A 23,932-nucleotide genomic window follows, 5' to 3' on the forward strand; every position below is an offset into this window, starting at 1 on the left:
AAAAAATCATCGATTACGTCATCACGTCCATATAGATGACGTCATTCTTATGAAATATATGCCAAAATATCGTAATTTAAAAATAAAAATCGAACTGTTTCGGGATTTTTCCTTAAAGTCGCCCGTTTACGAAATATCGAATATATTCCAGACATTTGCACCGTACTGTATACTGTATAGTATTCTTGGTCAAAGTTGGTCTTCTTCTTCTTAACGTGCCCTTGACGTTGGCGATTAACATGGCGAAACTGTCTCTGTCTCGAGCTATTCTAAATAGTTGTTCTGCATTCTTTATTCCTGTCCACTCCCTGATATCCTTCAATCAAGAAGCCTGCTTTCTACCAATTCCTCTGCGTCCTTCGATTTTACCCATCATAAGTTGAAGAATATAATATCGGTTTCTCCTTACTACGTGTCCAAAGTAGGCCATCTTTCTATATTTGATGTTATCAAGCAGCTCGCGGGCAGCATTTGCTCTCTTAAGGACTGCCACATGTGTCAGCATAGCCGTCCATGGTATTTTCAGTGCACGTATGTGCAGCCACATTTCAAAGGCCTCCAAACGATTAATGATGGATATTTTTAATGTCCATGCTTCGACACCATACAAGAGGACTGACCAAATGTAACATTTAATCATGCGCTTTCGAAGTTGAAGTTGCAAGTTATCATTACAGAAGAATGACCTCATTTTTACAAAATGTCGTGCGAGCTATCTCGATTCTACATTTTATCTCTTTATCTGGATCTAGTTGTTCAGTAATATGGCAACCAAGATATTTAAAACTGGGTACTCTTTGAATTATATGACCATCAAGATATAACCGTGAATCTTGATGGGCCAAACGCCAAACTGCTAAATACCATATATTTTGTTTTTGAACAGTTTATGTTGGTACAATTCAAAGTGGTACAATTAAAAAATACTATGAGGTGATTTCGTAATGTTTTCTTTAATATGTAAATACAGAAAAAAGCAATAAAATTAAGGAAAATGAACATGTTTGAATTGTTTTTTTAAGAAATCTTCTATTTTCTTTTGTCTTTTCCTTTGACAACAATGTTTTGCCGCTATGTCTCACCACCAGGACGTCATGAGGTTTTGCCTCATTTTAATTGGTTCTTTAGCTGTATGAAAGCAATATTGACAAATTAACATCGAATTTTTTCCGTTTTGCTTTAAAAATTTACTTTTATTGAAACTGTCAGCCGTTTCGGTTAAACGATGTTTCGGTTAAAAATGTTTCGGTTAACGGAGGTTTTACTATATATCCTACTGTCGTCAGTTAATATTATTTGGTTTTTGGTCATTATTTGTCTTAGTTTTATTTCTTTGTTGCTTCGAAGGTTTTTCATTGTTCTATAAATACAATTTTACATTTTCTTTTTACCATTCATATTTTTGTTACCTACGTTTTGTGTTGTATGTATACTTTCTGCATTTTCTTCTTTTCTTTTATTTCAATTTTTACCTCATTATTCCCACCATGGTGTCCATTACTCTTTTCTATTATTTCTTCTAGTCACATACTAGATTTGCTCTCTTTATCATAGCATTCCTAAATTTTTCCCATTAATCTTCTATTTCGCTCATTTCTCCTTCTTTGTCCATTTCCTTCTCTAACTACTTCTTGTATCTAATATTCGTTGTTTTTATATTGTCTTGCATTTCTTATTATTGTCCTCTGTGCTTTTTATTTTTATTCTTTTGCTGTTAAATACAGTTTCAAGTAGGTACTGTTCACTCCCTATTTCATAGCTTCTTCTCACTATTATGTCTCTTATCCTGCTCTTCTCTGTTTCTTGCACAATAGTATTCTTTTTCTCATGATCATCTTTCAGTGCGTCACAGTTTTTCGATTTCTTTCTAACGTATTAAATTGTATATGACAGAAAAAAAGGCACGTCGTTGATTACTTTGGTAATTATTCTAGTTCGGTGATTATTCTAGTTGTCGATAGATGGCGCCATAATAAAAAAATATTTTTTTTTTAATTAGATAATAATATTACAAATATAATCTGTATAATTTATAAGACTATACAAATCAAAGAAAATACCATTTTATAAATGCAAGAAACACCATTTTTTTGAAAAATTGATTTTTTTTTATTCCAAATTGAAAATAAAATGTGACAACTGTCAGATTTAACTAAAATGTCATGTTAGAATAAATGTCATAAATGTGTATTATCACGGACTTACCCTTTTTCCTATCATTTGTTACGCACTGAAAAATGATCATGAAAAGGACAATATCGCCAATTGATTGTTTGTTACTTGAAATGATTTCATTTGTGATTTTATGTATCTACTTATGTTCATCATGTCTTTTTGTATAGACATAACTCTGTTTTTCAATGTGCTTCCAGTAATTTGTCGTTCCATCGTTTTCGTGTTCTTCCCAATGGCAATGATCATCTTCTTATGCGGTAATCATCTCTCACCGTCCTTGCTATTCAATTTGTTGTCATTCGGTTTATGTGGTCATTAAATTCTACTCTTCTCTTTCTTTTCTATAGTTATTAATGTTCTCCACCTTGAATCTCCGCCGTATATCTGTACTTTTAACTTTTCTTTCCCGTGGTGTCTTACCATCGACTTTTCGAAGGGTTTTCATCTCCGCTGTTTCGAGCAATCTTTTTGTCCTCTCTGTGTCGGGTCGTGTTTCTGCCGCGTATGCCATTATTGGTCTGATGGATGACTCTTTTGTAAATTCTGCCTTTCATTTCTTTTCCGTTATTTTTATTTCTCCATATTGTTTCATTCAGGCAACCTGCGGCTCTATATGATTTGTTTACTTGATCTTTCACTTCTTTTTCGAGCTTTCTGTAGCTAGATAGTGTGATGCCTAGATATTTAAACTCCATCACTTGTTCTTCTATCTGATCCTTTAATTTACATCTCATTGGATTTGCGCCTATAACCATGCATTATGTATTTTTTTGGGGAAATTAAGATGTTAAATTTTCTGACGGTTATATTAAATTGGTGCAGCATACCTACGTTGTAAATCATCTTCACTCTGAGAGATTAATATTGCATCGTCTGCATAGCAGTTTATTTTAAGTTGTTTTTCTTGCATTTGGTATCCTTTTTAGTTCTTAATTGTTTTTATTTTGTTTGTTTATAAATATCACGTGATATTACTCTACTTTTTCCTATCACTGCAACAACAGAACCACCTGAGACGGAGACAACAGAAAGGTGACCGAGTTATGTAATGCTAACCATGCGTGTTGCAAGCTGTCAGCGTCTTCATAGTTTGTTGTTCTTAGTTAGCGGATTAACGACGACGACGAGGTCCATTATGAAAGAAACTGTGTCTTTTATTAGTATTATTTAATAACAAGGTTCATCCATTAAAAATAATAGCCAATTCATTTTGTCTAAATTATTTTTAATTTATAATCAGGATTATTTTTTCAAACAACATTCAGTTTTATAATACTCTGTAGATACACACACACAGAATTCGAATACTGATAAGGCCCATAAACCACATAATAATAAAGGCATATACTATACTGTAAAATACATATAAAAACTAGGCAAGTAAACATGTCTTAAAAAGTTAGAATATAAGTTAACAAAAATAAACAAAAAAACTACAAAAAGTTAGTATAGTCGGTTCGCTAAACTCAGACACAATTTTTGTGATTTTAGTAAGTGATAGTTTGTAAGGCTAGTGATTTTAGTAAGTAATTTTGCCAATTTGCTAAAATTGGCAAAAAAATAATTACTAAATAGTTAATAATTACCAAATAGTTAGTAATTTTGCTAATTTTGGCAAAATTGGCAAAAAACAAAAAAATTACCTTCTAAAATCACTAGCCAGTTGTGTATGAGTTTAGCGAACCGACTATATAATAATACACATATCAGCTAAGGCTTCGTTTTGTTTGGTTTTTTATTAAAAAATCAAAAATTGAGATTGATATTATAATTGTTTGTAGATTAAATTTTCTTTTCGAAAATATAGTTCAGGCACATAAATTGTCATCACAAAAATTTGTTTTCAAAAAAGCAGTACAAAAATTAACAGGAAGACAAATTCAATATGAATATAAAACCAGGGAAAAATATAAATCGAGAATGAATAAATCCGAACCTTAAATAATATCAAATCACACAATAAGAAAAATCATGCAATAGGGAGAAAAGAAATCTAGAAACTGATGGGTTAAACAGATACATACAAGAAGTTAATGAAAATAGAGAAGAGATAAAACAAACACAAACAATATCCAGTAATAAAGGATAGCACCACTAAGTGATGAAGATTTAAGGAAAAACATTGAAGAAAGGCTCAAATGTATGAAAGTCAAAAATCAAGATAAAGCAAATTAAAAAATAGCAAGAAAAATAGCAAAAGAAATTTATAAAAGAAAGCGAAATATATAAAAAGAGACGGAAGCCAAAGAAATAGAAAAAGCAAGAATGTTTAAAGATTAGAGCTGGTCAATAGGTAGGGAGGAACAAAAAACAAGAAAATAATAACAAAATATAATTTGGGACTGATACAGAAAAATGGTGAAAGAAAAGAGGAAGAAAATGGAGAAGAGGAAGAGGAAGCTTTAATGTGTTCTAGTGCTTAATAATAACGAAATTCCTGAAAAAAATGACTAGTTTGAATCAAAACTTGGCGAAGAGCAATACCAAAAATACACTTTTACTTTTTTGAAAACTTCCAACTGTATTTTTTCATATCTCAATTTTCAAATAAAATTGTTAATCAATCTTTCTTTAAGAAAGATCCAGCACCAATCCCTTCCTAAATCTAAATCTAATAAATATTTAACATCTAATCAGACTTTATCCACATAATAAGTATCTTTAAAATATTAAAGATAGTACATTATATATTTAGTTTAAATAATTTAATCACGTCAACTGTATAAGCAGCAACAGTGTATGAGAGCGCATAAGACTACGACTATTAGAAATAGATTATAAAGCTTGGTATTTCTGATAGAAGCTCAACTCAAGAGCCTAATAAACATATCCAAACCATATGCAGTTGATCAAAATATACGTTACGCAATAATTTTCTAGCTGGTTCAGTCAAAAAATATGTTTCATGTTATGGTGACAAACGAATCAATCAAAAGCTATAACATAAGCGTTTTTAGTGGAAGAAGTGAAGCTAAAATTGAAGCTTGAAACGAGTCTAAAAGTTATACTTGACCTATAGTGATGGTTTACCCGTGGTTAAGTTGAAGCATCAATTAAGGCCTTTACTGAAGCTTCAGCTAAAGTTTGAGGTAACTCTAAGACAACTCTAAGACTTAAGATAAGGTTTCAATTGAAGTTTCTATCACTCGAGCATGGAGCTCAAGTTTTGGTTGAAGCTTCAACTATGTAAGCTTCTGGCTTACACTGAAGCTTACACTGAAGCCTAACTGAAACTTTCAGTAAGGCTTCAGTTGAAGCTTAAAATGAGGTTTTAACTAAGACTTAAGGTAAGGTTTCAGTTGAAGTTTCCATCACCTGAACATGGAGCTCAGGTTTTGGTTCAAGCTTCATCTTTATAAGCATCTGACTTATAGTGAAGCTTTAATTGAAGCTTAAAGTAACTCTACAACTGAGAGCTTTATAAGGCTTTAGTTTAGGCTTAAAATGAGGTATTAACTAGGACGGTTAATAAGATACGGTATCAGTTGATATTTTATCACTCAAGCTATATAAAACTGCAACTGAAACTTTCAGTAAGGCTTCAATTAAGACTTAAAATGAGGTTTGAACCTTTGAGTTAAGAGATAAGGTACGATGCCATTTAATATTACTTATATTACAAAAGATAAACCTTAAGGTAACTCCACAACTGATACTTTTAGTAAGGCTTTAGTTGAGGCTTAAAATGAGGTTTTAACTAAGACTTAAGGCAAGGTTTCAGTTGAAGTTTTTCTCTCACGAGCATGGAGCTAAGTTTCGGTTGAAACTTCGGCTATATAAGCTTCTAGCTCATACTGAAGCTTCAACTCAAGCCTAAGGTAACTCTATAATTGAAACATTTAATAATGCTTCAGTTGAGGCTTAAAATCAGATCTTAACTGAGACATAAGGTGACGTTTTAGTTGATATTTCCATCGCTGGAGCATGGTCAGGTTCTCATTGAAGCCTGAGAAGAAGTTTTATTTGAAGATCCATTCAAGACTTTATATACGAGATAAAGTTCTAATGTTCTTCGTAAGCTTATGGACTCTCAGGCAATTATGTTATATAAAATTAAAAATAAATATGTTCGTTATAGTTACAATTTTCTACGATGCACCTCTTAACATAATGCGGTGGTAATTCTAGATTATCGATTCTAGAAAATTGAGATCTGTTTTCAAAGAAGGACTCACTTCCCGTTTTTAAGATGGCAGGTTGGAAATCCCACGTTCCACTTGTACCTTCCATATTCGATGCCAAATCCAGAAGGTCCCGTTTTTGGTACATGATCTTCGGATCTAAAGAGCTGTAGATGTGACCCATTTCATTGTGGGCTCTATAAAACTGAAACAAACCAGGCTTTACTTACCCAACGTACGGTATATAAGTTTTGAAAAAATATTAAAAAAGCAAAAATAAGAAGTTGCAAAAATAAGAAGTTGCAAAAGACTGATGCGTTTTGTACACACTTGAATAAATGAATGTATACATTTTTTACGTTGATTTTGGAAAAGCATTTGACAAAGTAGGACATGAAAAACTAGTCCAAATTCTACAGACAAAAACATAAACAAAAGCGACTTAAGAATAACAACAAACCTTTACTGCAATCAAAGAGAAAACATTTTAATAGATAGCGAACCCTGTTCAGAAATTGAAATCAGTAAAGGAGTTTGGCAGGGATGTATTATGTATCCATTAATATTCAATGTATATAGTGAATATATTCTTAAAGTGGCATTATACTATCTGAAAGTGGAGGAATAATAATTAACGGAAGAATTATTAACAACATAAGATATGCAGATAACACCGTAATTATGGTAAGCTCTTCTAGATCCAACTACTACTAAACAAGACAAGCAGTTTTTACTACTAAACAAGACAAACAAACATAGATCTGGGAGATGTATTGATAGAAAGGGTTGATTAATACAGATATCTAGGAACCTTCTTCTTCTTAACGTGCCCTATCAAGTCCCCTTGACGTTGGCGATTAACATGGCGAAACTGTCTCTGTCTCGAGCTATTCTAAATAGTTGTTCTGCTTTCTTTATTCCTGTCCACTCCCGGATATTCTGCAACCAAGAGGCCTGCTTTCTACCAATTCTTCTGCGTCCTTCGAGTTTACCCATCATAATAAGTTGAAGAATATTATACCGGTCTCTATACCGGTCTATACCTATCTTTCTATATTTGATGTAATCAAGCAGCTTGCGGGCAGCATTTGCTCTCTTAAGGACTGCCACATTTGTCAGCATAGCCGTCCATGGCATTTTCAATGTACGTCTGTGCAGCCACATTTCAAAGGCCTCCAAACGATTAATGGATGATATTTTTAATGTCCATGCTTCGACACCATACAAGAGGACTGACCAAATGTAGCATTTAATTATGCGCTTTCGAAGTTGAAGTTGCAAGTTATCTTTACAGAAGAATGACCTCATTTTTAAAAATGTCGTGCGGGCTATCTCGATTCTACATTTTATCTCTTTATGTGGATCTAGTTGTTCAGTAATATGGCAACCAAGATATTTAAAACTGGGTACTCTTTGAATTATATGCCCATCAACATATATCCGTGAATCTTGATGGACCAAACGGCTAAATACCATGTATTTTGTTTTTGAACTGTTTATATTTAGGCCAAACTCTTTTCCCACTGTGTCAATGGCATTTTAAAGGTGTTGTAATCCATTCATATCATCACTTAAGATAACTGTATCCTCTGCATATCTGATTGTATTTATCAGAATTCCATTAACTTTCACACCACATTCCAAATTATGCAGCGCTTCCTTAAATATTCTATCTAAATATAAATTGAATAACAGTGGGGACAGTATACAACTCTGTCTGACACCTCTTTGTATTTGGCATATTTCTGTTGATTTTCCATTTATGCAAGCTGTCGCTGTTTGACGCCAGTATAATTTATAAGACAGACACTCGACACAGAAGACAAAGAAGGATGGAAGATATCAAAAAATAGAGAACTTCAGTAGTATAATATTCAAGATCTAATAAACATGGTACTTTAAAAGGTAAGGAAACTGGGAGACAGAAAATAAACTTACTGTAAATTTTTCCTCCAGTCTGCCGATAACCTCCATGTAGTAATTTAAAGCGCCCATCTCTTTGTCCGTTGGTGTTTCAAAATTCGTTTTAACAATCTTAGAATCCTCTGTGGCAATATCCAGCAACATGTCCAATGTAGCTCTACCTTTCTGCGATCTTGGTGAACTCCTCGGTTTAGGATACCGCTTCAGTTTATCCACTCCAGCCAGCCGTGGTTCCAGAATTCGGTCCGTCACATCTAACTTTTTCTCAGAATCTGCTTCAATTCCGTCGTCAATGTTGTCAGTTGCTGGTTGTTCTGGTTGAGGAGAAAGAGTCCTGTAGTCTAAAAAACAATCTGAAATTCCGCTGTCTGTTGGGGATGGTGATAGTACTGGAATCACTCTAGGAATATCAGGATCAGTCGTTATTCCTTCGTGTATAAACATTATTTCATTCGACAAGATTTCTTCTTCTTCAGGAACCGCAGCTTCAGTTGTTTCTACTAATTCTATTTTGGGAACAAATTCTCTGGCGAGGAGTGCTGGTATGGGTAGAGGTGTTGGGTTAATAAAATCGAGGAAGGCTGAACGGTTTTCGTCGGTCATTAAAGATTCCATGTCTAAAAGGTTTTTTTTCATGTTGCCAACAAGGGGAGCCAATTCTGACGTTACTTGTGCACGGGACATTCCGGATAACATTATGGCAGTGGGCAATGCCATTTTTTCTAAAAAAAGTAATGTTTCTTTAATAAAGTTTTCTGGTATTGGTGAATTGTTTGTGTTAAAATTTCTTTAAAATATTATGGAGAACTATCAACCAAACTGTTCAACATAGCAGTAGAAAGAACAATTAAGGCCAGCGGAATTAAAAGAACTATAGCCCACTCCTCAACACAAATAGTTGCATATTATGCAGATGATATATTTCTTATGGAAAGAGACAAGGAAATATTAAAAGAAGCAGTAACAATCCTGGCAAATCAAGCACGGAAAAGAGGTCTAAAAATTAACGAAGGAAAAATAAAATATCTACTCTGCTCTAGAAGAGAAGGTAACAGAACGAGAGAAATCAATAATGAAAACTGCACTTTTGAAAGAGTTCAACAATTTAAATATTTGAGAGTAATAGTGAAAGGCCAAAATAAGAAAAGTGAAGAAGTAACGGAGCGAATACTAGCAGGCATTAAAACATACTGGAGATATCATAGGCTAATGAAGGCCAAGAACTTATCCAGAAATACAAAACTCAAAATATAGAGAGTTGCAATCAGACCGGTAATATCCTACGTAGCTTAGACAATGTGCATCACAGAAAAGTGAGAATATCCGAAAGTAAAATCGTCAGACGGATTATGAGCCCGATAAGAATGGACAACGGAAAAATGAGAAGAAGAATGAACCACTAACTAAGAGACATAATGAAGGGAGAAGTTATAGTTAGATTTATTAAAGCACAGAGACTGATATGACTGGGACACGTAGAGAAAAAACGATCTACTGCTTAAGAAGATCAGCAGATGGAAACCAGAAACTGAAAGACCAAGGGGAAGACCCAGAGAGAGATGGAAAGACCAGGACATGAGCGATATCAAAAATCTGAAAGTGAGAAACTGGAGGGAACTATGCACATATCGAAATGAGTAAAACAAAATTGTAATGAAAGTCAAGTCATAGAACAAACTTTGACAATACACAAGTGTAATGCAGAGCGATACACCGCAATAAGCGAATCAGAGAGCAATAAGAGCGGCAAACATTACATCCGGAATGAAAAGCCTTGGTGATGATGATAGTACATGTCACTATGATATTATATGCAAAAAAAGAAACTATTAACATTTATAAATTAGGTACTACAAAAAAAGTGTTTTTGCAATCATTATCTCAGTCAATTGTTTATGTATTAGAAACTGGCAAATTAAAGAACTTTTTAAGATCTACAACTTTAATTGTAACCATTTTTCTCAATGAGCTATCTCTCATACCTATACATTTTAGAAAACAAACCTGTATAAGATTTTTTGAGCTGTTTTTTTTTCTCTACTAGCCCATTCGAAAGAAAGAAATACATCTTATAACATACAAAAACGGATAAAATCTCAAGAAAGAATATTCAGAATAAAGAGACCTGAACGTGATCAAACAAAGTTCAAGAAAAATACAGGTGAAGGGTAAACTATATAAACACTGGCCAGAAAATTACGAATAAAGATAATAATTAGAACGCAGACAGCACATAATATACACAAGGGGAAAACGGCGGCTTCGTTGAAAAAAATATCCCCATGAGATTTTTTTTGCATAATCACATTCGTGAGACACACCAGGATAAGGTTCGAGAAGTCGCCCACGCGAAAAGTGGTCGCAATTTGTTTAAACATTTTTGAAGTTATACTTTTTTACCGGCGATATGAGGGTGAATTTTTATATGTTAAAACCTATGATCCCGGCGCATGCGCATTATAACTTTGTTCTGATTGGATGTTCAAATGACATGTCAAAAATTATTCAATATGGCGGCTGTGGTATAGCTGTAGTTAGATTATTTATGGTTGTTGCGTTTTAAAATTTGTGTGAAAAGAAACAACAAACAAAAGTTAGTTCATAGTTATACTGCCTTTTTAAATAGTTTTCATATACCTATATTTTTGGACTTTTGGACTATTTTGGACAAGGAAAACTCATTCTAATTTGGTAAGTAGTTTTTATTATAATCATATTGTAATTATACATTTGGATTAGGTTGAAATACAGTAGAGCGTCGATTATCCGAACTAATTGGGGGACATAGGTGTTCGGAAAACCGATTTGTTCGGATAATCGAACTACAATACATTGATACATATTTATAGTCATACATATTTATCCACAGGTGAATAAAAGCCATATTTATATACCTACATATTTATTTATATCTTCATAATGACAACTAGCAACTAAACAAAAAAGTGCAGTCTTTGCAACAACATAGTTATTTTTGGATACAACATTGAAGAAGATATTTTAAGCGTCAATTAACGCTTGCTCGGTATTCGAGTGCGGGACGCTGGAGTCGATAGTTCGAATAAGCGGTCGTTCGGTTGATCGACGTTCGGATAATCGACGCTCTACTGTACATTTATTTTCTCAAGAATGGGGATTTTAGAGAGAAATTACAAATTAGGTCCGATTTTTATTTTTAAATTATGATTTTTTGGCGTAGATTTATTTATCTAGTAGGTATGTAATGCTTTGATTTACATACTTAATTTGATTACCAACAAAAGTTCTACCAATCTTCATCTAATATATTGTTTTCTTACTGTTTTGTTATATTTTAATATTTTCTTCCACAAAATTTAAACTACATAATTTAATTATATTCAAAACAACTGTCAAACAGTAAAACGTTCAGTTACCCTATTTTTCCACATGACAAATAATGTGGAATTGGACGAGTGAGTCTAGGCTTCGATTACGAATCAAAGCGCCCCGAAAGTCACGGGTTCGATTCCCGATGCAAGTTTTTATTTTTTTTATTTTTTATGCATTTTATGATTGTAAGTATATTTGTTATATAATTTTTTTTTCAGAAAATGCGTATTTAAAATTTTTGCCAACAATTATTATCGTTCAGAAATCATTTTTTCTTTGTGGCATTTTTCAATGTGTTTGTGTGCGTTTTATTCTTTTATTTTTTTAAATTTTTGGTATTGCCTTAAAAATCACATAATATGTAGTAGAAGTGTGTATAACTTCTTACGTGCGTACAAAGTACACACACATTCTTTTTTTTAAACAAATTGCAAAAATCAATATTTTCGGCCGGGAAAATTTTAGGGTTTTTGGACCATTCTGAAAAAAAAAAGATCTCCTGTAATTTTTCTCTAAAGTTGATTGTTTTCGAGTTATAAGCAATTTAAAATTGAAAAAAAAAAACGAAAAATTGCGATTTTTAAGACCTAATAACTCGGTTAAAAATTATTATTATGAAAGTCAAAAAGTGACTAAATCAAAGTTTAAAGCCTCCCCTACATGATCCTAAATGCAGTCTAATGGCGCTTCTCTTTCTCGCCCACATTGACGATAGCCTCAATACTCTGTTAGCGCTCATTGTTATTCATTAAAAATAACAGCTTAGTAATAAATTATTGACACAAATTTCTTCAGCATCATGTAGGGGAGGCTTTAAACTTTAATTTAGTCACTTTCTTACTTTCATAATAATAATAATAATTTTTAACCGAGTTATTAAGTCTTAAATAGCCATTTCGCTTTTTTAAATTTTAAATCGCGTATAACTCGAAAACGATCAACTTTGGTGAAAAATTACAAAAGACATTTTTTGTTCAGAAAAGTATAAAAAACCTAAAAAAATTCTTCGCGCCGAAAATATTGTTTTTTGCAATTAAAAAAAATTGTTTAAACAAATTGGAACCACTTTTCGCTTAGCCGACTTCTTGAACCTTGTTCTGGAGTGTCTCGGAATGTGATTATGCAAACAATTTAATGGGAATATTTTTTCCAAAGAAGCCGCCGTTTTCGCCTTGTCTAATATAGCCCAATAAAATAAAATAAAATCAAAATGTAATTCCGTACAGGTAGGAATAAATTTTTAATTAAAGTTTAGGTCAAGACAAAAGATATTTTCAAGAAAGTATATGATTCATTTGAGGGGATCATTGTTTAAATAATTAAAATTTGGTAATTTTTGCAGAAAATTTACTTTTTTAACTGCTGCGGCAATTCTTGTTTTTATTAAGGATTTTACAATTTTTTTCTGCAAAGACGAAGAAACAGTCTTTTATATGAGACTTACTAAATTAAATTTGAGCCGTAATTTATTTAAATAATTTTAAATCAAAATTAAAAAACAAATTTCCAAAAAAATATTATTTGCAATATAAATAAGCACTATAAAATATTTTACTTTGCAGAAAAAGTTGCGCTATAATGTCACTATAAATCGACAAAAAAATTGGTTGATAAATATTGAGTAGTTTATGAGAGATTGAATTTGTTTATAAAAAATTACCATTTTTTTTGGGTACCATTGGGTAAGGTCTCATTTTATTTGCTTTAACGTATGTTTTCGATAGATGTATTGACAAATTAAAATTTTAATTAAACACCGCTTTAAAATGGCGTTTGAATATTGGTGTAATTTGTTTAAATTTTTTTTTCTAAGAACATCACCGGGATTAAAAATTTTTAATTTTTTTTTCGATATTCGTGTTCCTGGTAGTTTTTGACAGACTTACAAAAGATAAAAAAATTCTAGTTCCATTTTTTGCCCCATTAACTTTTTCAAGTTTAAAAATTCATAATTTGTTAATTTATCAATATTAACATTTTAAAGTTCGTGAGTACATCTATCGACCCTACTACAATGTCATTTATACATAGAGTTCAAATTTTAGAATATGTATTGATGTGATCTTGATTATTGATATGAGATAATATTCTTATATGTCATTTAATTTAATCAATGCATTAATCATAATCTAATTAATTTACCAGATCACATATCAATATGTTTTCAATCTCAGGGCGAATTATAAAATTAATTACTTACTCTCGTGGCTTCTAAGTATTTCTCAATGGTTCCTAATCGGGATAGGAAAGAAAAGAGTAAAATAATACACACATATGGGTTACAATTATAATAAAAATATTGTTTATTTTATTTAAATGGCAATCACTGCTTAATATTTGCTAGATCTTATTTTTCTTAAACATAACATTTACAAATGGGAATCTTATTTCCTTTTGGTTTCCAATTGAAAGTTTTTATTAACATTTAACTATTAGGATTTATTAGCAACAATTCTATTTAAGTTTGATGAAGCTTTTCTGATATTATTTATTATGTTCTTCAATTTATAATGTGGTATTTAATACGAAAAACCCATACATTCATGTCCAAACAAATGAGACTGACCTTTTTCTGGTGAACTGAGAATGTCTTCACACAAGACCCGTTTCCTGCTATCCTTGGCTGCGATCAAAACCTCGTCCTGGTTTTCAGTAATGTTCTCCTTTGAAAACTAGCTCGTATAGCTCTCGCTCCTGCTTCTGTCGTGATGCTGTATTCTACCTTTTTCGAAACAGCAATCAGCTACCGGGACACTCTTGGCTCAAGGAGGTTCTTTTACTCTCAACCTGGCCTACCTCTCGTTCCACGATAGATACTCCACACTCACGGAACTACACCGGCTTTCTCACTCTCCGTACACTACCGTCTACTACTGGACTTCACTTCTCGACAGCTCAATACATTCTGATCTCTATTTGTCATTCATTCCCCTACTTTCTAAATATCCCTTCCAGATTCACAAATCAACCTTCCACCACCAACTCTCATTCGCAGTATTCCTCAAAACCAATTTTTAATCTTTCTAAATATGCTTGATGGTTTTCAAAAAAGAAATAGTTAATTCCCATTCTAAAATTACTTTCTACTATTTACAAAATTTAATGACCTATTCTCTATTTCCACTAAGTCTTATTTAGCATCGGCTAATGATCGAACCTTCCGCGAACAACGATAATGACCTATTATCGATTCCAACTGACTCTTATTTAGCATAGGCTAATGATCGAACCTTCCGCGAACAACGATAATGGTACGCGCCATTCACTTTGTTTATTCTAAGCGCATTTTCCCGAGTTTCGTTTAATCACTTCTTAAAATTAAATATAACAATTTGTTGTATACAGGTTGTTCTACATTTATATGCCCGTGGTTGAGAAAATTGAAAATATTTTATATTAAATTGAATTCTGCTTATAATTATCAAAATTTAATTTTCAGATCAAATAGAAATATAACAGTATTTAAAAAAATAATGATTTTCGTAGCGACCTTAACTGAAAACTTTTTGCATGAAGAGTGGTGCAGTAGTACTTTGCGTTATCTTCGTTAATAATGGACCAATTTCAATGTTTTTTTTTATTTTATGGTAACATAAAAATAGTAACATCTAAATGACACTCTTAACAATAAATATTCGTCAATTTGTTATAAACATTTTTTTTTCTCTAGATGTGATAAATAAAAATTGACACAAAAGATTCTTTATAAAAAAAATTAACAAAATAATACTGACTTAGCATTAAAAATTTGTTAAAAACTTTTTGCTTTGTACAATATTAAAATATACAGTAGGGTGGGCCGAAAAAATTATTTGTTTAGTTTTAATACACAATACCCCCAAAAAGATGCCTTTTGGTAAGTATAATCACTGTATTTTTTTTAGGATTTTTAAAAAAACATCTTCAGCCCTCTACCACCCCTAAAGTGAACCCTAAATCAAAATTATTTAATTTAATTAGCAATACCTGTAAAAAGTTTCAATTATATGCAAAGAGTTCATGTTATTTTTTTTATACATTTAGAATAAGATATTCTACCCTCTACCAACAGATAATGATCTTGAATCAAAAATAAAAATAATAAATTCACAATTATTTCTGAAAAATTGTGTGTAAATATGGGAAACTACTGCACATTTTATAGGGTGTTGGGAAATAAAACAAAATTTGAACTGAACTAAAAGTTTATTGGAAACCGAAAACAAACAAAAATATAAATATCCTATTTTTAAACACACTAAAATGCGAAATAAAAATCAATAGAAAAATGCGTTCATTCAATTTTAAATTGTGCTTTGTTATCGTAAGTTACAAGAAAGTCTTTTGATTTTATTTTAGATCGAATAAATCCGTCTCTGCGTTCTGGCCCTGTAACTAGCAAAGATGATTCCGAAACCAATTTCACACATCTCTCCACAGCTTGCGTGTGGCATGGATATTTTGGAAAGTCAAAGTCTGCAATTATAGAGCTATCAATTAACTGTTTCAGCTCATCATCTGGTATGTCAGCTAACATTGGTGGGGCCGTTACTTCACATTCACTCCAGTTTATTAACTCAAAATACTCCGCAGCATTAAAGTTTATTTCTGGTATTTTAAACTGCCTTATTCCGACTTTTTTCTCTTTTCTGGCTTTAATAATTCTCCGTAAAGCTAATTCTCGTACCCATTGACGATTATCTGTTAACATACATAAGAGAAGATTCTCCGGATGAATATAATAGGAGTTTCGTTGGATAACTGCATCTATAATATTTTTAAGATCATCTCTTAAATATCTTGATAGTGTAATGGATTTGAAAACATGCAAACTGGCTTGTGTGCAACTTGGATTAAGCTTTATAAAAAACCACATTGGTGCATAGACTTTAATTATAAATTGAACAAGATCTTTCAATCTTGATGTAGGATGTTCGGTTCCAACGTAGAGGCGGAGAACTCTATTTGCCATTGTCAGCCATCTGGAATGAGCTAACTTTCCAGGGCTACGATTTGCTAAATTTTCATAGACGTTGCCATTTGATATTGCTTGGCATATGTCGTACAGATATGACTGGTCTGAGCTTAATTCTTTAGATGGTATTGTTAGTTCTGGGAGATCACTTTCAATTATTTCAAAATCTACGATTGGAAGGTGTTCGCATTTTTCCAATAATTTCCCGATCACTCCAGAGAATTGACGAGGTCCAGTAGTAGCTCCATCCAAACGTTGAAATAAATGTCTCAATGGCAACTCATTAGCATGTAAGGCACACACAAACCATTGCAAAGGTCGCTTAAGTTCATTTTCGATATATGTTATAACTCCATTTTTATGTCCAGTATTCACTATGGTTCCGTCACAACCAATCGCCACTAAATTATCCAAACAGAAGTTATTTGAAATGAGAAAGTCTATTATTGCCTTTCCAATTGACTTGGCTGAGCCTGCAGATGGGGTAACGTGCCCCAAATAAACAGAATTCGGTTCTTCTATCAATGACACATGTTCTTCTGCAATAGTTCTTTTATGATATCTCTCACCTTTCTTTTCCTGCACTAAGGTTTTGTCCTTCCTGCCATCAAAGTAAATACTCTTAATGGGTTTATTTGTAGACTGAAACTCATTACTAAGGATATTTCTGTTCTTTTGACGAGCTCTTCTAACTTTATTTTTATCGATTACTTTTGAGGTATCACTATCGCAAATAATTCCCACATCTTTTAATACAGCTGTGGCAACAGCAGCTGCTGACCTGTCAGAAATTCCATATTTGTCACATATGGTACCTAATGTGGGCAACTTTATCCTCATTTGACTACAGGATGGTTTCGACGGTAAATCAATATTTGCAACACTAGGTGAGGCTTCAGATGAAGAAGAATTGTCAGAGTCTGTTGATAACCTAGTGACCTCAGTAGAACAGCTGGGCATAGAAATATTGTGAAATTCAGATTTGAATTTTTGTACTCGTTCTGTTTCTTTTGTTTGTCTCTCCGTCCTTACATTCAACTTTTTAGTTGTTTCACGATCAACAGTTCCTATAGCCATATCTCTAGTGGACCGTTGATCCAAAAGAAATTCCTGTTCCTGCTTTGGTACTTTTCTTGATTTATCACACTTGCATGCAGAAAAATCACACTTACAGGCAGCAATGTCGAACAACTTATCCCTTGTTTCCTCTTTGAAGCTGGTAATCTTTAACTCATATTGAACATTTCTTTTGCTTTTTGGATATCTGATAAGGTTTAAATATTTATTATGATATTTACGTAATAATTGCATGATGCGGTCCTTTGACACGGTTGGAATTGACGCTGATTCCCATATACTTTTGATTTTTGGCACAAGCACTTCACAAACTTCATTAAAACTTGGTTCCTTTCCAAAATATTTAGTAAACTTCAGTTCATAACGAATAAACAAATAACATCGAAGCACATGTTCTATCGTTGGTAAAACATGACAGTTTAAGTCGACTGGGTTACCGAAAATTGGACATTCTACTTTACTTCTTGTAATATTTAATTTTAAAGCAGCCATATTTATGGTCGTGCTAGGTATTCACGCAAATACAACAAACACAATCTATTCGTCTTGGCTTTCAACAAATAAACAATAAACATGCGTTTCACCCGAAAGCTTATTTCGCACTAAGAAGATAAGCGACGACAAGTACCATAACTCTCGACGATCCATCTCAGCCGGGACTGTTCGATTGTATCCGAGGCTTCACGACCAAGACCATCAGTATTAAATACTTTTATATTATATTATTATACTTTTTATGCTTTAAAGTTATACGGAGTTAATTTTACATTTTGTGTTTGGAAAAAGTTGGAAAATTGAGATTTTATTTTAGTTAGAGGGTGGTAGAGGGCTGATAAAATCATTTTAAAATAATAAGAAAAAAACAAAAGATTTATACACGGTAAAAGACAAACTTTGAGCGGTATTGTGTTCCTAATTTATTTATTTATTTTTCAAGGTCACTTAAGGGCTGGTAGAGGGCTGAAGACATTTTTTCAAAATAAAACAAAAAATCACAAGTATTTTTTACACATATACGCATCTTTTTACGGGTATTGCGTTCCTGTTTGATTCGTTTTTTTTCTGAAGTCCAGTTTCGGCCCACCCTAATATACAGTAAGCACGTAAAGGTTGGAATAAATTCATTTTCTCGAGAATGGACGATTTTGGAAAAAAATCCCGAAACAGGTCAATTTTTATTTTTAAATTAAGACTTTTTGGCATACAGGGTGTTTGGTAAAGAATGGGCCATAGCTTAACCTCAGGTTTCTGAGGTTAAAATAGGCCGATTTAAGCTAACTTACCTTAGTACAAAGTTTATAATAACCGAGATACAGGGTGTCAAAATTAAACTTTTTTTTTTTATTTATTATTGAATATTTCCTGACAGGTATGAGATAACAACATGAAATTGTGGGGGTTTTTTGGGTCGAGAAAACTAAATTCCCTACCAAAAATGATGTATTGCCCAGAGGGCGCCACATACGCCTTTCAGCACTCATTTATTACGTTCAATTTTTTTTATACCTCACTCTGTACAATTTTGACATTAAAATTTTTATTCTTCTATTAGTTTTACTTAAAAAAGGTATACTTCTTTCATCTCCCTAAACTCAACCGTTTTCGAGATAAACGCATTTTAAATCTGCGATACACCATCATTTTTAGCATAATATCATTGTAGTTACACCCGAATAATAACTTAAAACCATAAAATTATCTAAAAATGTATCGCAAATTTCTTCAAATGGAATTTGCGATGCAATGACATAAATTTGAGAACTGGCTCAATTATTATGGTTTTAAGTTATTTTTCGGGTGGAACTACAATGATATTTTATTATGCTAAAAATGATGGTGTATCGTAGATTTAAAATGCGTTTATCTCGAAAACGGTTGAGTTTAGGGAGATGAAAAAGTATACCTTTTTTAAGTGAAACTAATAATAGGAGAATAAAAATTTTAGTGTCAAAATTATACAGAGTGAGGGATAAAAAAAATTGAACGAAATAAATGAATGCTGAAAGGCGTATGTGGCGCCCTCTGGGCAATACATCATTTTTGGTAGGGAATTTAGTTTTCTCGACCCAAAAAACCCCCACATACCAAATTTAATGTTGTTATCTCATACCTGTCAGGAAATATTCAATAATAAATAAAAAAAAAGTTTAACTTTGACACCCTGTATCTCGGTTATTATAAACTTTGTACTAAGGTAAGTTAGCTTAAATCGGCCTATTTTAACCTCAGGAACCTGAGGTTAAGCTATGGCCCATTCTTTACCAAACACCCTGTATATATCATACTAGTGACGTCACCCACCTGTGCGTGATGACGTCATCGATGATTTTTTTTAAATGAAAATAGGTGTCGTGCGATAGCTCAATTCTCTATTCAGTAGTATAAACATTTATATAATTATTTATACCTACAGAGTGTCCAAAACAAATTTTTTTGAATTAAATTTATTGACATAAAAAGATGAATGTATGTAATTTATTTAATTCAAAATACATTTTACTGCTCTCAGAAAACAGAAAAAAATGTTTATTTAACAAATAAATATTGTTTTTTGCTTAAATTCAATATTAATGCAGCCACCCACCTGCCTCTTGACAGTTTTAACATTTAATTTAAGGGAAAATCGAGGATTATTTTTCAAATAAACATTTTTTCTGTTTTCTGAGAGCAGTAAAATGTATTTTGAATTAAATAAATTACATAAATTCTTCTTTTTTATGTCAATAAAATTAATGCCAAAAAAATTTTTTTTGGACACCCTGTATAATAAAGTGTTATGTTAATGTTTATACTACTGAATAGAGGATTGAATTACCTTTCAAATGAGCTATCACACGACCCCCATTCTCATTAAAAAAAATAATTGATGACGTCATCACGCACAGGTGGGTGACGTCACTAGTATGGTGTATATGCCAAAAAGTCGTAATTTAAAAATAAAAATTGAACTGTTTCGGGATTTTTTTCCAAAATTGTCCATTCTCGAGAAAATGAATTAATTCCAACCTTTACGTGCTCACTGAATATGTATTTTACATTTAATTTTATAATCTTTTTAACAGGCAATACACCAAAAATTTGTGTATAAATTTGTTAATTTTTATTCACTTATCTACATATATTTATATAGAGGTTTTCCTCCTTTTTTTGTATATTATATTTTGTATTCACGTTACCTTTGCGAGATTTTGCCAATGATTTGTACAAAGAAAAAAGTTTTTATGATTCTTTAAGAAAAATTTACTATTTTCTTAAATTTTTAAAATAAAAATTTGCTTTAATACTCTTTTGTGATTATCTTTGGTGCCAACTTTTGTTTATCACAATACTATATAAAAAAAATGTTTATAACTAATTATTGATTATTTATGGCAAAAAGGGTCATGCAGATGCTATTATTTTTATATGCTACCCCAAATTAAAAGAAAACATTGAAATTGGCCAATTATTAACAAATATACGGGAAACTACTCCTCCGCCAATTTTCAGACAAAAAGTTTTCATTTAAGGTGCTACGAAAATCATCATTTTTCAAAATATTCTACAATTTTGATTATGTGTATAAATGACATTGTTAAGTAGTAGGGTTGATAGATGTACTCACGAACTTTAAAATGTTAATATTGATAAATAAACAAATCGTGAATTTTTAAACTGGGAAAAGCTATCTCGGCCAAAAATGCTTCTAGAAAATTTTTATTCTTTTGTGGATATGTCAAAGATTACCAAGAATACGAATATCGACAAAAAATTTCAAGATTTTTAATCCCGGCGATGTTATTAAAAAAATAGGTTTTAAACAAATTACACCAATTTTCAAACGCCATTTTGGAAGGGTGTCTAATTGAAATTTTGATTTGTCAATACATTTATCGAAAACATACATAAAAGCAAAACAAATGAGACATTAAAAACTTGTATACTCTATCGGCAACAACCGCGTTTTTGTAATTGAAAAAATGGTAGCTTTTTATAAACAAATTAAATATCTCATAAACTACTCAATATTTATCGACCAATTTTTTTGTCAATTTATAGTTATATTATAGCGCAATTTTTTCTGCAAAACAAAATATTTTATAGAGCTTATTTATATTGCAAATATTATTTTTTTGGAAATGTGTTTTTTAATTTTGATTTACAATTATTTAAATAAATTAAAGGTCAAATTTAATTCAGTAAGTCTCATATAAAAGTAAAAGACTGTTTCTTCGTCTTTGCAGAAAAAATTGTAAAATCCTTAATAAGAACACGAATGACCTCAGCAGTTAAAAAAATAAATTTTGTGCAAAAATTACCCATTTTTAATTATTTAAACAATGATCCCCTCATATGATTCATATACTTTCTTGAAAATTTGTTTGGACCTAAACTTTGATAAAAAATTTATTCCAACCTGTACGGAATTACATTTTGATTTACATGTATTGTAATTTTATTTGATCGGTCTAATAAGGATACAGTCAAATAAAATAGGTATTGAAGAATAGAACATCTAAGAAATATCATAAAGAACGGATAAAAGACTATCTACATAAACATAATTCAATTGTTTTTACAATAAATCTTAGGTAAAGAAAAATAAGACGACTGTTTCAAGTAAAAAACATGAAATCAATGATCAAGTTCCACATTTGATGGGCACGCTAAGACGAAGGAATACCTATACAAAAGAGCTAGATGATACTGAAAATTGACTCAATTGGAGGGGTTATTTCTTGGAAAATTCGTAGAAAAATAAGAAAATTTAGGTACTGAGAACAGAACACAAATAGTTGTCGGGATATAAGTATTTGTGCAGATTGTTGCTCAAAATAATAGAAAATCTCGTGTAAATGTTTGTTCAAATGAAAATAATTTAGATTTAAATCTACAGTAGTAAATTCAACAGAAAATTTTCTTTTTTCCTTTTAAACATGTTAGTACAGACAATCTAGTATGCGTTGCCTTATCTGTCTCCCTTATTATACAAACAAAATAATCACGTAGCTACATTACTATCTATGAAAATTAAATCGTAGGTACTATAACATATTTCAACTTACCTATTTTAAACAAAAACACACCAATCAAAAAAACTTGAACCACATTTGTGTGATTTTTTGTTGTGTTCAACAACAAATACACACGTATTCGGCGATTGTTTCACATGAGTATTTACAAAAATATGATTGAATATTGTTTGTCTAGTGATTCCCAAATAAAATGGTACAAATTGTTATTAAAAATAAATTATATGCGATGTGCTTATCTTACAATTATTTAGATAAGATCAAGATATTTAATTTTTGTAATTTGAGAGTATAGCGCCATCTATGGGTAGTTATTTACAGTGAGGTGGTTAGACAGGCTCATACGAAAGTAGGAAACTACTTTTCTGCTAAAGCTTAAACCGTTGATTGATAAATATAGAGGGGTATCAGTATTTATCAATCAACGCTTAAACTAAAGAACAGATAGACACTACAAAAAAGAATTTTTGCTTTTTTATATTTATAAGGTTTAGAGCCCAAAAATCAAGCAAGTTTAATATAATTTTCAAATTGTAAATAAATATGTTTATGAAAATATCACTAACGACTCTACAGTGCGCCACCTATGTGAAGTCTTAAACATTCACATTCTTCATAGAAAGCATCTTATGAAGCGATATTACTTTGCTAACATGTAGTTGCAGAATATTTTGTTAGAGACCTCTACATGTTTCGATTTTTAAGAATAAACTAAAAAAATAATACAGGGAACCAATAATTTTCCTCAATACATTGTAAAGTAAAAAAGAATTCAAAATTTTATTTCCGGAGAAATAAAACCAAATATGACCAAGTTTCTGGTTATGCCTATCCGTTGTTTTTATTACTTGTAAACCAAACGAATGATGTATCAAAGAAGACACGGGGAAGTCTAAAAGTTGCACTTCACTATCTGTCTATTCATCATGGCCAAATTCCAACGAAACCTTCGTTCCGATATTCAGTCAGGAGTAAAACTAATATAAATAATTTGCTGTGAAACGAAATTAAGAGACATCTTATATTTCAGTTTGTTCAGAGAGGGCCATAAACGCTCTTACGTGCGTTTCACTCTCATTAGAGATATGGCTACCTCTGGTACACTTCATGGTCATTATATTTGTCCCATAATTGCATATTTGCCCCAATTCCATAATTCTATTTCTATTATAAAATATATAATCCTGTTAGCCAACTTGTTTGTGCAGGTACGCTCTTCGCACTTCCCTAGGAATATCATCTGGTCCAACTGATTTCCCTATTTTTATTGCTTGAACCACTTCTTCGTTTGTTATTTTGGTAACCAGGGCTGTTACTGT

The 23,932-nt window shown here is 31.7% G+C and overlaps 1 protein-coding gene across 1 annotated transcript; it reads right to left on the reverse strand.

Moving 5' to 3' along the window:
- Window positions 1-3,379: 3,379 nt before the first annotated feature.
- Window positions 3,380-22,842, reverse strand: LOC114334428 (uncharacterized). Its single transcript, XM_028284466.2, has 3 exons — window positions 22,647-22,842; window positions 8,235-8,941; window positions 3,380-6,501 (listed from the first exon to the last, which is right to left on the reverse strand). Exons 2-3 carry the CDS (start codon window positions 8,934-8,936, stop codon window positions 6,229-6,231), a joined length of 975 nt encoding a protein of 324 aa, XP_028140267.1. The 5' UTR covers window positions 8,937-8,941; window positions 22,647-22,842; the 3' UTR covers window positions 3,380-6,228.
- Between the last annotated feature and the right edge of the window lie 1,090 nt (window positions 22,843-23,932).

The sequence above is a fragment of the Diabrotica virgifera genome, chromosome 3 (genome assembly GCF_917563875.1).
Source record: "Diabrotica virgifera virgifera chromosome 3, PGI_DIABVI_V3a".
Lineage (NCBI taxonomy): Eukaryota > Metazoa > Arthropoda > Insecta > Coleoptera > Chrysomelidae > Diabrotica > Diabrotica virgifera.